General features: G+C 35.8%; 1 protein-coding gene and 2 long non-coding RNA genes across 3 annotated transcripts; all 3 read left to right on the forward strand.

The window, feature by feature from the left end:
* The first annotated feature begins 1,475 nt into the window (after positions 1 to 1,475).
* LOC138913098 (uncharacterized) lies at positions 1,476 to 2,354 on the forward strand. The gene is made up of 3 exons (XR_011418684.1): positions 1,476 to 1,810; positions 1,883 to 1,992; positions 2,328 to 2,354. It is a non-coding gene; the product is annotated as an uncharacterized lncRNA (long non-coding RNA).
* On the forward strand, positions 2,352 to 2,767 carry LOC138913099 (uncharacterized). The gene is made up of 2 exons (XR_011418685.1): positions 2,352 to 2,428; positions 2,488 to 2,767. It is a non-coding gene; the product is annotated as an uncharacterized lncRNA (long non-coding RNA).
* A 5,455-nt stretch (positions 2,768 to 8,222) lies between these two features.
* LOC108055564 (BTB/POZ domain-containing protein 1) lies at positions 8,223 to 9,212 on the forward strand. The gene is given in 3 exon segments (XM_017138942.3): positions 8,223 to 8,239; positions 8,304 to 8,730; positions 8,791 to 9,212. Coding segments are annotated over 3 exon segments (846 nt in total). The 3' UTR covers positions 9,193 to 9,212.
* Positions 9,213 to 16,395: the final 7,183 nt, after the last annotated feature.

The following is a 16,395-nucleotide window of genomic DNA, read 5'->3' on the forward strand; positions in this document are numbered from 1 at the left end:
ATCGTTTTATTTGTTTATAGTTCTTTAAATCAAACATTTGTGCTTTTCTGTGCCAAGTAAGTATAGTGCGGTGATAAGTGGAAATAAAAAATAATAACTCTACAAAAAAATATACCTCTAAAGAGGTAAAATAACTAACTAAATAAAAGTGTATTTATTTTTGTAAACAAACAAAATCAATTGTGTGTGTGTGTCTAATAAACAAAGCGGTTAAAATAATTCTTATTCGGCCACTGCATCGCGTTGTTTACGGTTTTTGCCTATGCACAGTGTTTGTACATACAGTGAACCCAACAGTGAACGGACACCCATTTTTTTCTTATAATAATACTGCCCTAAAATCATACAAAAAAAGTGAAACACAAATTTTTGGATCTTTTTTAATATTTAGTGTTATCCATTAATAGCCTCCATATTTAAAACACAACTCACAACAATCATAAAATAAAAATAAAATAAACAATCAATTAAAATCAGTTATGAGTTGTGTTTTAAATATGCAGGCTTTTTGTTTTTGTTAAAATATTTAGAGCTGTCAGTGGAAGCTTAAAATAAAGCAGTTTTATGATAGAAAAAAATGGGTGTCCGTTCACTGTTGGGTTCACTGTACCTGCTGTGTGCCGAATAAGAATTGTTCACAACATTATACTAACTAATTATTGTTTTTATTTTTTGCATGACCTCTTGGACGGATTTTTGACAACGGAAGAACAACAACATCAAAACCTGTAAGTATTAAATTTAATTGTAATTTCTGTGTAACAAAAGTGCCGTTTTGTTTTCATTTCTTGGTTTCATGTGTTCCCTTTTTGTTTTCGTTTCTGTTAAGGTGGACCTAAGTCCTGACGCTAGCAAAAGAAAGGCGACGACGAGCAAAGACAAAGGACCGGACAAGGACAACGATTTGGACATCGATATTGAGGATGATGGGGAAGACGTGGTAACTTAAATTAGTTTAATATGTGTGAAAAGAAAAACAATGAAATAATAAAAAGTGAAGTTAATAAAAAACGTATTTTTAAATCGAGTAGAAATAATTTTTTCAGAAGCACTCTAAAAGATGCGTTCCAGAACGCATTTTTTTGAACGCAACCAAAAGCACCATTAAAGATGCGTTCCAGTACGCATTTTTTGAACGCAACCAGAAGCACTCCAAAAGATGCGATCCGGAACGCATCTTTTGGAACGCATCCACAAGCATTCCAAAAAATGCGTTCTGGATCGCATCTTTTGGAAGGGAAAAATGGAAACCAATCCCGAGCGTTTCCGAAGTTTCCAGCCAAGCTCGATGCGTGAAAAGGGAGCGCTCCAGGAGGGCTCCAGGAGCGATGAATCGGAATGCATCTTTTTTGTCCCGCTTTGCTGTAAAAAGGAAGTGAGAAGTGCATCGATTCGGCATGCATGCATCGGTGCTTCGGATGCTATCCATCATCCCTTCTGGATGCGTTCCACTTCCGACTGGGACGCAATTAATGGATACATATGTAATACATGTGTGTATGTGTGTGTGGTTGACAGGTCAAAACAAGTGAATGTGTGTGTATATTAGGGCGGACCTTTTTCTATGAATTTTGATGCTGAGCGCATTTGACTTTAGAGAAGTCCACCCTTTTTCTTCTTCTTTGCTACTTTTCGTCCGCTGCAGTGGCAAGGGTGGGGGTAGAAAGAGTTGCATTGTCTAGACTTTGTCATAATTTTTCGGGCGCTTGGCAGTGAAAGACGTGTTTGTATGAAACCTTTTGTTTGTGAAAAAGTGAAAAATGTAAACGCTATTAAGGGACTTGGGAGGCGATTCTTTTTCTGATTTCTGGTGAGTACATACATATATAATTGTGCAATTTGGATATTAATAACTAATTGAATTTACATATCTGTAACAAAGGAAAATGCAGCGGAAACTTTAAAAAATTTGAGTGGAAGCAGCTACGAGGAGAAATTCCTGTTCAACTAGTCGGTCCAGAAGCGGAAGTTTTGGAAGTGTGGCAGAACAAAGTAAGATCATTAATAAGAGTATACATATATGTATGTGTATATGTAAATAATGCTTGAGTTAAAAAGATGATGCAACAGAATACACACATACATATGTATATATTTACAAGAAATCTGTATTTATGCACCGGACAAACCGCATTCATAAGTGCATATGCCAAAACAGCCCCCAAATTTCTATTGCGACATTTCGTCAGTGCTCGAAATTTGCTTTTTCTGCTTCTTTTTTTTTCTAGGAGTAGCAGCAAACGCAACCGCAGGCTAAATGAAAATTGTGTGTGTTGGTTGTGCATTTTTATATTAATTTCTAACATTTTTTTCTTTTTTTTTTTAAGATCGAGAACGCTTTTCAGATCCAGCTTTTCGGACTTAATAAAAGCAGGAGTAAGGAAGCAACAGGAAATAAACCTGCTCAAATTTTTGGAAAGCTCTGAAGGTAAGTGCTTCTCTTTTTTTCTATTATCATATAATAATTAGACTGTTTTCATTTAATAGAGATACAATCAACTTTAAATTGGCTTGCGATCCATTCAGTGTTGGTGCCGACAGCAAGAAGAAAAAAGGACGCCGGGAGCAAGAACGCGAAGCACACCATTGCAGACTCGGGAAGCCGTTTCTTTTAAAGTTATTTATTATTTATAATTTTTAAACCCGATATAATCCATTTAGCAATAAGAATAGGAGAGTATGTAAATTTGTAAACCTATAAATTGTGTAAATATATTTGTAGTTAATGTAAATAACAACAAACAAAAATATAAAAACAAAAAAAATATATATTAAATTGTATTTTTATTTATGAAAAATGGCCGTGAAATTTTGGGGAGCATTTTGCATATTTTAGGGCAATTCACCTATAAATCCAGGGAAAATGCCCTAGATTTATGAAAATCTGCCTTTAGTTTAAAGGTATTTTTTCCGATTTCCAGGGCAATTCGCCTATAAGTCCAGAAAAATCGCCATGGATTTAAAGGAAACTGCCTTTAGTGTAAGGGTCTCATTTCCTATTTTTAGGGCAATTAGCTTTGAAAATAGAAAAATCGCCCTAGATCTACGAAAAATCGCCCTAAATGTGTGACAAATTCACCCATATTTTTAGGGCAATTTGCCCTAATTTAGTTGCCTAGTCGCCATTGACCCCCGTTTTAGGGCGATTTTCCTTGTTTTTAGGGCGATTTTACCGGAAAATTTCTATGAGTGTGGCAAAAAGCTGGAGTGCACCGCAAAATCAAGCAGAGTACGGCTGCATTAAAGAAATTAAAGTGCCTGACCAGCAAGTTTTTTTCTTTCGCTACGGAGTTGAGGCTTGGGCCCGGGCCCTGGAGTTGCTCCTGAACAGACTCCTTTCCGTCGATCCTCTTGGCCACTTTCAATGCCGCTCCCAACAACTTAACAACTTCTGCCCTGAGGAAAAGCGAGAAGAAAGGAGCACATGAACGGAGTCATATTTATGTTTTCGTAGCTCGCAGGCGGACTTCGAGTTCCAGGTTAGCGCTGAATGAGTTCGCAAGCTTCTTTATCTTACCCTGGATTTATTATACCTGAAAAGCAGGGTTTGTTGAATTTGTTGTTTCTTTTAAAAATATAAAAATTTGTAAAGCAAAATATTATATTTAAATTCAATAAAACTATAAAATATTTGCATTCACAACAAAAGGAAAACAACCAGCGAAAGGGCAAATAACTAAATGGAAAACTGAGGAATATAATTGCCAAAGAGGAGATTATATTCAATTCAGATTTTATATTTAAATGCATTATAAGTTTGACTTACAGTAAAGTATGTAAACAATTCATAACACCATTGTAAATAAGCAAAAATTACAGTTAAAGTTTTTTATATATGATGATTTTGGTCCAGCAATAAAAATAAAAATATATCCAAAAAAGTAAAATCCTATTTATTAGCCCACTTTTTCTATCGCCCTACTACTTATCTATATTTCATCACAAAAACTAAAATATGCACAAGAGAGCCAACAAGTATTTCCATAGCGGGTATCTGCAAGTCGGAAAACGCGGCAAAAAGCGCTCACATGCATTTTGCCCGTTGCCTTGCTTTTTGTCAATTCCGCATGCAAGACGTTTTCATTGCCAACTGCAGACTGGAATTACTCCTGCGGGGCGAATATAGCCGGGAATGTAGCTAGGAACGTGCACAAGGATCCGGGATCCGCCGGGATGGACGGATTCCAAATGCATCCTGCATGCGGCAGTGGGGAGCTGATAAAAGGAGCGATACAGGGGCAAACACGGAGCCCAAACAAAAACAAACAAGCCGCAGAAGAGATATTCAATGGAGCGGCGAAAGAGAAGAGGATGTGCGGCGGCGAGATAGGAACGTGACTCATAGGAAAACATAGCGAAAAACCACTAATATGCATATACCAAAATGCTAATATATATTTTTAAATAACAATTTAAAATGAGCATTAAAGTCCTTAATGTTCTCAATTATATTATTCTTTCCAATTTTAATTTTTGATTCCATTTATATTTTTTGTAAGCCCAAATTTATTTCAAAATTTATTTTTCAACATTATTCAAAATTAATATTATATATTTATTAAAATATTCGATTATTTAAACTTAAATATTTGTAGCCTAAGAATTTTGTGTTCAACTTATTGTAATATTAAAGTAATTAATTGGTTCTGGCATATAATGTTATGCCCTTTCAGTATGACTTTAAGGATACTCCCAGTGTAAGATTTCCCTGCTCTCACTTCACGCTTTCATCTCGAACTGCTGTTATCCGGCATGCGCCTCACATGAAAACTCGAGCAAGTCATCAGAATTCATAGTCTGGCTTTTTTGTATTTCTTGCAGAAATCTCCCCGCGTCGCCACTATTTTTCAGTGCTGCACGGTTGCAATTGCAAGTTGCTGCTGCGTCAAATGCAAAATGTGATTTAATGCCCTTTGGTGTCGCATGCTAATGAGGCAAGGAAAAGTTACTTCTTTCTGCCTGCGTTGGCAACTTTTCTCGGCACGTGCCTGGATCCGAGTCCGAATTTAGGTCCAACTTGGCTGGCAAATGCGGGTCACACTGCTGACTCTGAGCTAGGCACTGTGACGGGAATATATTTAAAATATGTACTAACATGCTAAATAGTTTCCCCTTCGATTTGAGTTATGAACCCGCCTCCATTTGCTAATTGTGTGGCCTGAAAACTGAAAAGTGGAGCCAAGTAGGGTCAGTGGAGTGGGGGGAAATGCGGAAAGGGGGAGAATTGCACTGGACGTGACTAGAAATGCTCATGGTGAAGTTGATTGGAGATATGTATATACAAATATGGGGTTTTCAGTAAAAAGTTAAATGTATGTGTATTTTCTCAAATAAGATATAAGAGAAAATACCTATCTGAAGGATATTATTTTTTCCTTTAATATTCTTTCTGCATAAAAATAACGTACAATCGCGACAATGTTGAAATGTCAGCTCTTTTCCGTTCACTAAAAAGCTCTTTCCTAAACACTTAAGCCACGCAGTTTACTACTTCCACAGAAGTTATCTTCCTCTTAGCCTCTTTTCCCAATTGTAACGAACTTTTCCTTTAATTGCTCCAACAGACTGGGAAAACTGTGCGGGAAAAACTGCCGCTTATCGTTTGATTTTCATTGCGAGTGCTCGGAACTTGGCCGTTGGAGTTTTAGTTTCAGCTAGGATTCCACCGCAGCGAACAATAAGAACGGTGCTTGAGATATCTGCAAGCTCAAACATTAAAGATGCACTGAAAATAAAAGGCAACTAAATATTAAATTAAAAGTGTTTTCTAAAAATGTATTTTTTTTGGGTTTTAAATAAAAATCATACACTCAGGGAAAAAATTGTTCTGATTGTGTCTGAAAACGTGTCTGTTTGAGTCTCAAAAATAGCTTTATACCGTTTGGTATCATTATAAGAATTTATGGTATTATTTTAAGAACGGATTTTTAAGACCGCTGTTCTTACTTTAAGAACGAAACGTACTTAAATTTATATTTATTTTTAGTAAAAAAATAATTTTGTTTGAATGCTCCTGTAAGCATTCTGCCATGGAAGGAAATAATAAGGCCATGGCCCAGGGGCCGAGGTGCTGGATTCTGGTATTATTTTGTGTTTGGGGGTACGAGGTTCAATTCCCGCTCACAACACAACTTATTTTTTTTTTTGTAATTAGTAAATTAACAACTTAACTTTTTTAATACATTTTTGTTCTTAAAGTTATAAAGGAAATGTTAATTGAAATACATTTGAAAAACTTTTTACTTACTTTGACTTATTCGGGTTTTGAACCGGGGTCCTCTCGCATCAGAGTCAGACGCCTTACCAACTGGGCCATCGCACCGTGTTACGCGCGCGTGCTTAAGTTCAACTTAAATCTAAATTTACTGGTCTTAAATCAATACCCTTTGGTATTAATATAAGAATGTGGTCTTAAAAAAATAAAAGAACAACACGGTAGTAATGTAAGAAATTCGGTCTTAGATTTTTTCGGTCTATTTTTTCTGGGTGTATCAGCACAAATTTTATTTTCTGCGATTTTATCTCCGTTTTTTCTCTGCGAAATTCCCCCGTTTCCACTTTTTAGAGTGGACCACAATTAAGCGCAGGCCAAGAGCAGCTCATTACAGGCGAAAGAGAAAAATGCGCCACTTGAAGGATTCTTTCAAACTTAACCGCCCACGCCCAGCCACTCCGATCCCGTCTAGATTAGGGGAGTTGTGGGGAGATAGGTTATAGAAGGGGGCGTGGCTGCTGTCTGTCCCCATTTGCTGACGCCCTGTCAAAGTTGCCTGCTCGGCTGACAAACATTGTCAACGCCCTTGGCCAACGTCATCATCAATGTCAGTGGCAACCTCCATTTCCCATTTTCCCCATCCCCTCTCGGGGGTTTCCAAGTCCCTCTCTCCCCCTGGAGACATCACTCAAGTTGAGCTGGAAGTTTTCCTTTTTTTGTTTGTGTGTTTGACAGTCGGGAGACCCGCGATTATTTTGCTCTCCCTCGGAGAAGAAGATGGCCATCAATTTCCATAAGTTGTCATAAAAGCGGAATGTTGCCACATCTCGTACTATATCTGTATGGGGTTTGATGGCCCATTAGGACAACCAGGCGACAGTTTTAATGGGATTTGATTTAAATTTTATGCGCATTTGTCATTAAATATTATTATTTTGCCAACCAGCTGGTGGCAAATATCGTAAATAAGCGTAACAAGTTGGGGAAATATTTCAAATATTATATTTACAGCCTGGGATACAACTTGTAACTTACAAGCACTTTAATTGTTTAGACCTACAAATTCTAAAGTGATGATAGAAATTTTTAAAAAGAAAAGTTTTATAGAAAAGTATCAACTTCTAAAAATGACCTCGAATCCCCGAAAAGTATAATATAAAAACTAATTTTACAATTGAAATTTCAATTTTTATAATATGTCTATTTTGAAAGTAAATGCAAATAAATGATACTAATTTGAAATTTTTGAATAAAACGTTTTTTATGAACAAATTTGTAATTTTGATAAATTGGGAAAATGGTCTCCAAAAACTGATATAGAAACGTTCTGGACCATGCGCGGATCCACGGTGGGTGATATGGGTGATATATCACCCCCCACTCGGGTGAAAAATGAAAGGAATTTGGTATTACAAAAGTATGCAACAAACAAATTGTTCTAATATCACCCCCCACAACAAAATCCTAGATCCGCCACTGTTCTGGACAAACTAAAGTGAGTAATCAATATTTATTAAACCTAACGATACTCAATCGACCCTATCTGTTACACTCGCAATTTTGTTATCGCTTCTACGCTTTTTCTACTAAAGTATCATTCTTTGTTCGAACGACTTATCATTGAAAGTGACTACCAAACGGTAATCGTCAAAAAATAGTTATCTTGACCGAAATAGTTTTAGTTATTTATTTCAATAATATACATTAATGTAAAAGATAATCTAATTTGAATGTATATAAAAACACAATTAAAAACTTTTCAAAAACTTTTAAAATAAAAAACTTATAAAATGGTTAATTGTTAAAAAAGAATCGTATCGCTTTCTTACTTAACTTAGTACCGTTGTAATAAAAGCACTGTCAAGAGACCGTTGTTTTACTGTTTACAAGACAAGAGACGAGTTCCGATTTACTGTTTAACAAAGGTTCAGCTAAGTTTTTCCCGGCAGTTGGTTTTCACTTGTTAAAACGAAAAGGTTGTCAAGCTAACAAAAATATCACCCTCAGTATGAGCGCCTCACAATGGTAAGATAATATAAATAGTAGATAATATTAGCTCAAAAATCATCTTAATCAAACTTATTCTCAGTTCGAGCCGAGGAACTAATCTACTGAAGTCCGGCCTCTTCTCAGATATATCAATCCATGTCGATAGCTTCGTTTTTAAATGCCACAAGATCATCTTAGCCTGTTTCTCGGAGTTTTTTGAGATATTATTTTAAAAAGAGGGGCTACAAACGGGAATTGTAACCTTAGAGGGCACAACGCCGGAAGTTTTTGAAATATTTCTGGATTTTATATATGCACCCGACAATGAGCGATTGGAATATACGGATCCGGAAGTATTGATGTCACTTTTGAAGTGTGCAAATATGTGGCTAGCCATCGAAGTTGAGGACAGATGCACCAAAATCCTTTTTAACTTAAGCGACGATATGGAAATAGATTTATTAATTAAACTTTATGGAGTATCGTACCAAATAGATCACAAACCATTAATGAAGAGTACCATGCAGGTATATCCTTCCTTTCCAAGCTAATACAATTTTGTTGTTATATAAATGTTATCTTTATAGATTCTGAAAACAGTTTGGCGCGACGAAATGGACTCTCCGTCCACAGATACAATGGAGATCGACTGTTTTGTGAACTATTTTAAAAACACGGAAAATATGATTTCTACACATAGACGTTTTATAATGATCGAAAATTGGATAAAGAGGAATGTTTTCGAAGGTGAATCCTCATCAAAAATGGATCAAATTAACGAAATTGTTAAAAGCATTGACTTTGAGGCAATGTCTTTGGACGAATTTTATAACGGTCCTGGAAAGTCAAGTGTTTTGTCTGATTCAGACAAGTTTAAAATATTGTATAAAATGGCCCGTTCAAGTTGTAAATGGACTTTCATAGTAGGTGAGACAAAGCAGGACAAGTATTCGCTGCTTAATTTTCTTCCTTATCAAGAAAGGGATTAAATCTATAATTTTATAAAGGACATGGTTAAGAACAGAGTCCAACAATAAACTGTCATATATTTCAACTTAAAGACGTATAGCATTGTTTTAATAAGTATTAAATGGGATCCGCCGCTTTACCAAGAGCCTCTCTTGTAAACTTGGGACTTATATAAGACCACATTTTTATCGATTTCTTAGTTTATATTGTACGCAGGTCAGATTAGATTAGAATTCCCGCTGTAAAACTTGCCTTTTGCACTGGCAAATAATATTAACTTGTATATAAGAGCTTGTCACTGGAATCAAATAATTGTATATTAATTACACAGATTGTTTCAATAGGTACTAAGTATTATCTATTTCTTATCATTTTAAGGCACTCACTTTATATTTTATACTCCCACCAAACTATAAATAGTTCAAAAAAATAGTAGAAATAGAATAAAATACAAATTTGTCATGAAATATTTTTTATAACAAAATATTAGATATTAAGTTTATCAGCTTCCGATTAATAATTTAAAGTTATGTTACCAAATAATTTTAATGTAACAATTGAAAATTTATCACGTTTGCTTTCAATCCCCTTCAATTATTATAAAATATTTATTTCCACCCCCGAGTATCGGAAATTAAGCCAATTTTAATTAGGATCCCCAATGCCTCTCTGACTCCACTCTACAGTCATTTACCCACTCAATGCTGCCTCTCAAAAATTATGCATTTAATATGTTCGCATTGCAAATTATAATATGCAAATTGATGTAGCCCATACACTCAAAAAAAAATTTTAGAAAATCGCCTATGGATTTGCTTTACTGGCGATTTTTTTCTATATTTCTGGAATATTTCTTGAATTTAATGAATTTTGATTAATTGGAAGAAAATTTTCTTTACCAGTAGAAAATTTTTTTATTTTAAAGAAAAAAATCGCCAGTGAAGCAAATCCATAGGCGATTTTCTAAAATTCAGGGCGATTCATTTTCTGAGTGTATTTAGGCTGCTCCCCTTCCACCTCCCAAAAGTCCCCTAACCTCCTTCGGCCATTCATATGGGAAGCACGTAATCGAAATGAGCAGTGAAAAGGCTTCCAATACATTGCCAGCTTAATTACGTTAATGTGCGGGAGGAAGCCAACAGCTTTAATGCCAATTTTAACTAATTACCCACTATAATTGCACATCTACACTCATAGAAATTTTTACCCTAAATCGCCCTAAAAAACTGACTTTTCGCCCGTGGATTTAGAAAATCGCCCATAAATCGTATCCGCTGGCGATTCGCCCGTGTATTTAGAAAAATTTTCTAAAAAATCCCGATGGAAATTTGGTTTAATTTAGGGTGATTTTTCTTGAAATAAGAAATATTTTCCTGTTTTTAGGGTGATTTGCCCTAATTTTAAGGTGTATTTTTCTAAAATTAAGGGCGAATTTTCTGTTTTTATAGGCAAATGCCCTAAAAAATTAGACAAATTAAAAATAATCGTGTTTGAGCATGCTTAACTGAATTTGGGAAGCATGTTTTTTTTTAATCGTCTATATTCTGGGAACTGGGACTGCTTTAATTAAACAACACCGGCAGAGGACACCGTTTCATATTATTGTATTGGTGTGTAGCTTATATGGGAGCCTCGTTAAGAGGGGGGCCCGATCTATACAGCACAGCCGTTAGAACTGAAAAATCATGTTTGTAAATGAATTAGGGAAATAAATATGAGGAGAAAAAACAACTTACTTTTTTTGGTCATTGCGAGAATCGAACCCACGACCTCTCGGTTTAGAGTCTAACGTCCTACCGCTGCACCACAGACCCATCGCGCAAGACGACGAACAAACTCTGCACACATCTTATTTTCTTGAGGTCTACGTTATAATATGACTAAAGGCAACTAAACCGTATATTTTTTTCCTGACGACTGTGACAATTAGTCCCGTTTTCTTGCCCGCAAACACAAAGTATGCTTTTAACTCAGAACTCCCATACGTTTTTAAGGTTTAAAGACTACTTTAATTTAAAATTCGGACGAAAAAATGTCCTCAGTATTATAATGTTTACAAAAAAAAAAAAAAAACATAAAAATCAAGTTGAATCACACAGGGTTCGAACCCACAACCCCACGACCTTAGTCCTCATATAGCAAAGTTGAAAGCGCAAGTGATTAGATCGCTGGGCTACCGAATTTCACACTTTTGGAGTGATTTTTAAGGCGAATCGCCCTTGTATTTAGACAAATTTTAGAAAAAAAATTAGGGCAATTCGCCGTTGGATTTAGAAAAGGTCAAAACGAAGCAAATCGAACAAAATCGCCCTAAATATTAGAAAAATAGAAAAATTAACCCTAAAAATATTTTTTTATGGTCACCTGCCTTAAATTTATGGCAAATTTGTCGTGAAAATAGAAAATTTTTCTCAGTTCAAAGGCGAAAAATTTTTTAGGGCGATTTTCTAAAATGTAAAAAATTATTTTTATGAGTGTACGAGGGGTGACATTCATAATAAATGTCGGGCAAGCCAAGCAATATTGATGGGCAAAACAAATCGGCAAAACAAAAAGGGCAAAGGAACAGGAATAAGGAAAATGTATCGCTAAGTGCGGAGAGAGGAGAAAGTGCATTGAGCTGTTCCAAGTATATTTTACGCAAGTATATCTGTCACAGCTTAAAATTAAATATGTCACCGAACCAAAACCACACGAACTCACACTTGAGGAAACTCACTTCTTCCTATTTGAGTTCTTCCACCGCTTCCAACATGGCAATTTTCAAGTGACAATTTCCAACAAACGCCAACAAACCAAAGCTTCTTTAACGCACTTGAAGAAATATATTTAATGTATACACAGTAAACTTCCTGATAAGTATTTAAGAAACTGTGCGATATACAAACTGATTTTGAAATTATTTGGAATATTTCTTTAAATTTACAGAAATGTATAATATCAAGACAATATAATTACACAAATTATTTTTGAGGGCAATCTAAAACTTCATAAGTTCTTAAGTGTATTCAGTGTATTCCGACAACCCACCAGACGAAAATGCTATGCAATTTGGTCCTTTGATACGCGAGACAGCCACACAAAGAATTGTGGACTTATGGGGCGGCGAAAGCGTGTTGAAAACGGGTGTTGTAAGGGTGACAGGATAGAAGGCAAGTGAAAATGAAAAGATAGAATCGAAAGGAATGTTAGCATTCGCACATATTTTTTACTTCGATATGTTCAAAATATCTTTAGAATAGTCTCCACGGCACTCAAATGAATGTCGTCGTAAGTAGTCGCCTGTCACGGAATTTGAGAATAGCGATGAGCGGAAAAACGGTGACTGCGAAATGGTGACTTGGTGATAACTGAAGTTAAATGCAATCAAATCTAAAAAATGTCACGGATTTTAAATTATAAATAAAATGTAATAGACTTAATTTTAATAAAGTAAAATAAATTTAAATCAATGATTAAATCTAGCTAATAATAATATGTAATTTTTTAAAAATGTGTCTGTATTTTAAATGTTTTTATATATTATACTTTAATTGATGTATTATTTTTTTACTTTTTCCATTGTCTAATACCAAAGTTTGAGCAGAATTATATTTTTTTGCTTTTAAGTTACTGTACTTATAAGTACTGATTAATTGTTAAATGTTTATGATGCGGTTAACGACCAATGCTGTAGAATATATTTAAACTTTATTTTCGTTTTCTCTGACAGATAGAAAGAACACAAAACTCCCGCTGATAAAGTCACATCCGCGCAAATCCCCACAGAAGTGATTAGCTTTCAGTTCCTTAGTGAAATATAATGCATTTTATTGTGAGTAACTCAATTTCTCAGTTAGTCCATCACTTGCCCGGACACTTTCATCTTTTGAATGTCGCTGGTAATGATGATGACTGACACTGTCGATGATGATGATTGTGCGATGACGATGATGAATCGCTGGCGTGACAAGCCCTCTAACCCATTTCCCATTCCTCGCAGCAATTTCAATTTCGCCTGACATATAAATAACTTTGAATTTAAAAAGAAATATTCTCAATATTTGTTTGGTTGGAGGGAAACTGGGTAAACATGTCTGTTGTGTAATGTGCATTACATTTGGCTGCTGATGACTTCGATCGGAAGGAATTTTCTTGAAAAAAGTGGGAGCTGATGGCAAAATGGGCGGCTAAGTTAGTTGAGTTTATTTTGATTGATTTCAGTTTGCCATTTGGGAATTTATGGCCCTGTTTGGTATTTGTCTGTTCAATGAGCACTTATTGATGGGCCATTATAGGGTTATGGCGAAAGGAGAATAACTTGATTGCCAAACAGCCTTGGAGATGATAGTTCTGAATTCAAAATGGATATGAAAATAGGTCAACATGATAGGAATGCAATGTTAACTGGAGAAAATGTTGAGTTTTCGTTGTTTAAGAAAGGGTAAACACATTATAATTTAACTACTCTCTACAAAAAAACATAAAAATACGCGAAATTAAAAAAACAAATAAAACTTTATTTAAGCTTGAATACAAACTGCAAAAGAAATTGTAAACCAAAATAAAAACGACCAAAACAATCCATTTTAAAAATATCTATAGCATGTTAATGAATCAGTTCATCTACTTAATGTATCGTTATATCGATTTAATGTTATAGTTATTCTCCGTTGAATTAATGATTTGTAATCCCACTCCTTAAATGATTGTTTAAGTACACCCTACTCATACCCCAACTCAATCAGAAAATGTAAAACGTTTATCAAAATTGCAGCAAGGCAATCTCTGGCCCTTGAAACTCCTTCCCCTTCAGCCATCCATCTCTATCGCCTGTCATTAAATTATGCATTTGCGCAATCACTTCCTAAAATATGCAAAGGATGTTGCAGGCGGTGGGCGGGGCAGCAGCAGGACATTCAGCACGTTCCAAGCCTCATTGCGATGTGGCAAGTTTCCGCGAATTTCCCCGCTTCTCTCTTGGGTGAAAGTTTGCCAAGGAGCTGGCTGCGCTTGATTTGCGCTCATAGTTTTCCTTCAGCCACCCACCATGCACCTGCTAACCCACCCGCCGCCCACCGAGACACCTGCTATAGTGTCCTCGTTGTCATCGCTCACATGCCGGAAGTTGATAAAGTGCCTGGCAAGGCAAAGGAATTCCGCGGCATGTCGGCCCCGGTTCTCCACGCCCCCATTTTCCACCTGCCGTGTCTTCATTAAAATATTACTCACATGCAGGCAAAGACGGAAATGCATTAAGGCTCCGCTCCTTCCTCGCGATTATCCTTTATGCGTATGCAACAGTAATCCGGCAAGTAGATCAGTGTTTCATGAACAATCAAAAGCCAAGTGCCAGTGGCCACCTTATTCTCCCTCTACTGAAATTATAAATAATTCGTAAGTATCTGTAAAAATTCTGATATTTATATAAATTAATATTTCTTTACTTTAATACTGTCTTAATTGTACATGTTTTCATAAATTCTAAAACCTGGTATATTTTAAGTCGAATGCCTAAAAAAATTTAATTTATTTATTCTTAACATTAATTTGTTTATCATAATTTATATAAAGTATTTTCGCCTAGTTGTCATATTATCACATCCAGACTATGCATCCTACTTATACAGGTCAGATGCCTGCTCTATCTGCAACTGATTCGCTGTCCATAAATCACACATACGCTACGTTGCACCCGAGCAGCGTTGACAGTTCATTAAATTCCGATGAATGGCAAATCGCGCATTCGATGCGTGCTAAATCTATATTTTTATGCGCTTTTCACTTGGCTTTGCTAAATTAATGCGCGTGCGAGGTCTGCGAGCAAAGCGATAACGTTAATTATGCCACATAAATCAGGGATTCGGAATGGAGTTGCCCCCAGTTTTCAGCTAGCCGAATGAATGGAGCAGACGAGGCGAAAGGAATTTTAAACCGAACAAATGAAACTTAGCTGAAGTGTGAAGGCATTTAATCGGATGGAAAATGAAACCGAATAGGAATTACTTGCTTTTATCCCTGAGAACTAAATTGTGCTTAATAGTTTCTCTATGATCGATAGAGCCGGGAGCAGCTGAAAATCGAGAACTGGTGACTAAAACAGGCTGCAAAACTTCCGTACCTCCCTAAGACATGGGCATGAGCAACATGGCGTATACGTAACCTAATTGATTTCTCAACACAATTTGCCAGCGTTAAGCTTCTTTGGCCACAAACAGAATGAGAACGGGGTGGAGGGGGAGGCGAAATGCATGCTCTGATTGCAGACAAATATGTTCAATATAATTGTGGAATAATTTCAATTAAAGTAATGAAACATGCATGCAGGAGGGCCCTCCAACAGAGATTCCGAATTCCATCCTTTGTGCCTCTTTGTCACTCTGCACCCCGCAAAACTCAATTATGTATACAATTTGCATTTGTCTGGGGCCCAAAAATACACCGCAGAAAAGGATTGCATCACTTATATGATTCTAATAAATACATTTAAAGCTTTTGCTGAAAATTATGATACAATTTAAAAATATTACAAAACACATGTGAGAATACGTTAAAGGGTATCAACATTAGTTCATAAATTTGTTGTTTCGTCAGTAAACTTTTACCAAGTTTTGAAAACCATCAACTTTGTGGAATTTTTGAGTACAGTGCTATGTTCACAGAACGAAAGTGAGAGGATTTATAAGAAAGTCATGGCTTCGGGCCAGCAGAGGAGTCTATAAATTTGATGCCAAACACACACACTTGCCCACATAAACACAGACAATGAAAATTGTTATTACTGTTTCCACTGCAGCTGCATATTTTAATGCATTGGTTGCTGCTGCTGCATTTGTTGTCATTTGTCTGCAAGCGTGTTGTTGCGTAAGCGAGCCACTTTTGTTTATTATGCATTCTCTATTAATATATGACACACAATACCATAAACATTTAGGCAACAGTAAATATCATGGATAAACTATTAGTAAATAACGTTTTAGAAAAAAAATAATTTTTTTAAATAATTAAATTTCTGAGTAAATCAAGCAAATAAATTCTAAGCATGGTGGCGAATTTTTGTAAAAACAGTAAACATTCATGTCCTTATAATTTTGGGGCATACTGTACAGAATGTGGATAAATGCACTTTGTGGCAAGTAGTTGAAAATTGTTAACCAGTGCGTATGAGTGATATTTAATTATTATGACCCTAGAAACTAAAGCACTAAAATGGCCAATACTCATAAAGGGCTCTATTAAGGTTT

The sequence above is a fragment of the Drosophila takahashii genome, chromosome 3L, assembly GCF_030179915.1.
Source record: "Drosophila takahashii strain IR98-3 E-12201 chromosome 3L, DtakHiC1v2, whole genome shotgun sequence".
Classification (NCBI taxonomy): Eukaryota; Metazoa; Arthropoda; class Insecta; order Diptera; family Drosophilidae; genus Drosophila; species Drosophila takahashii.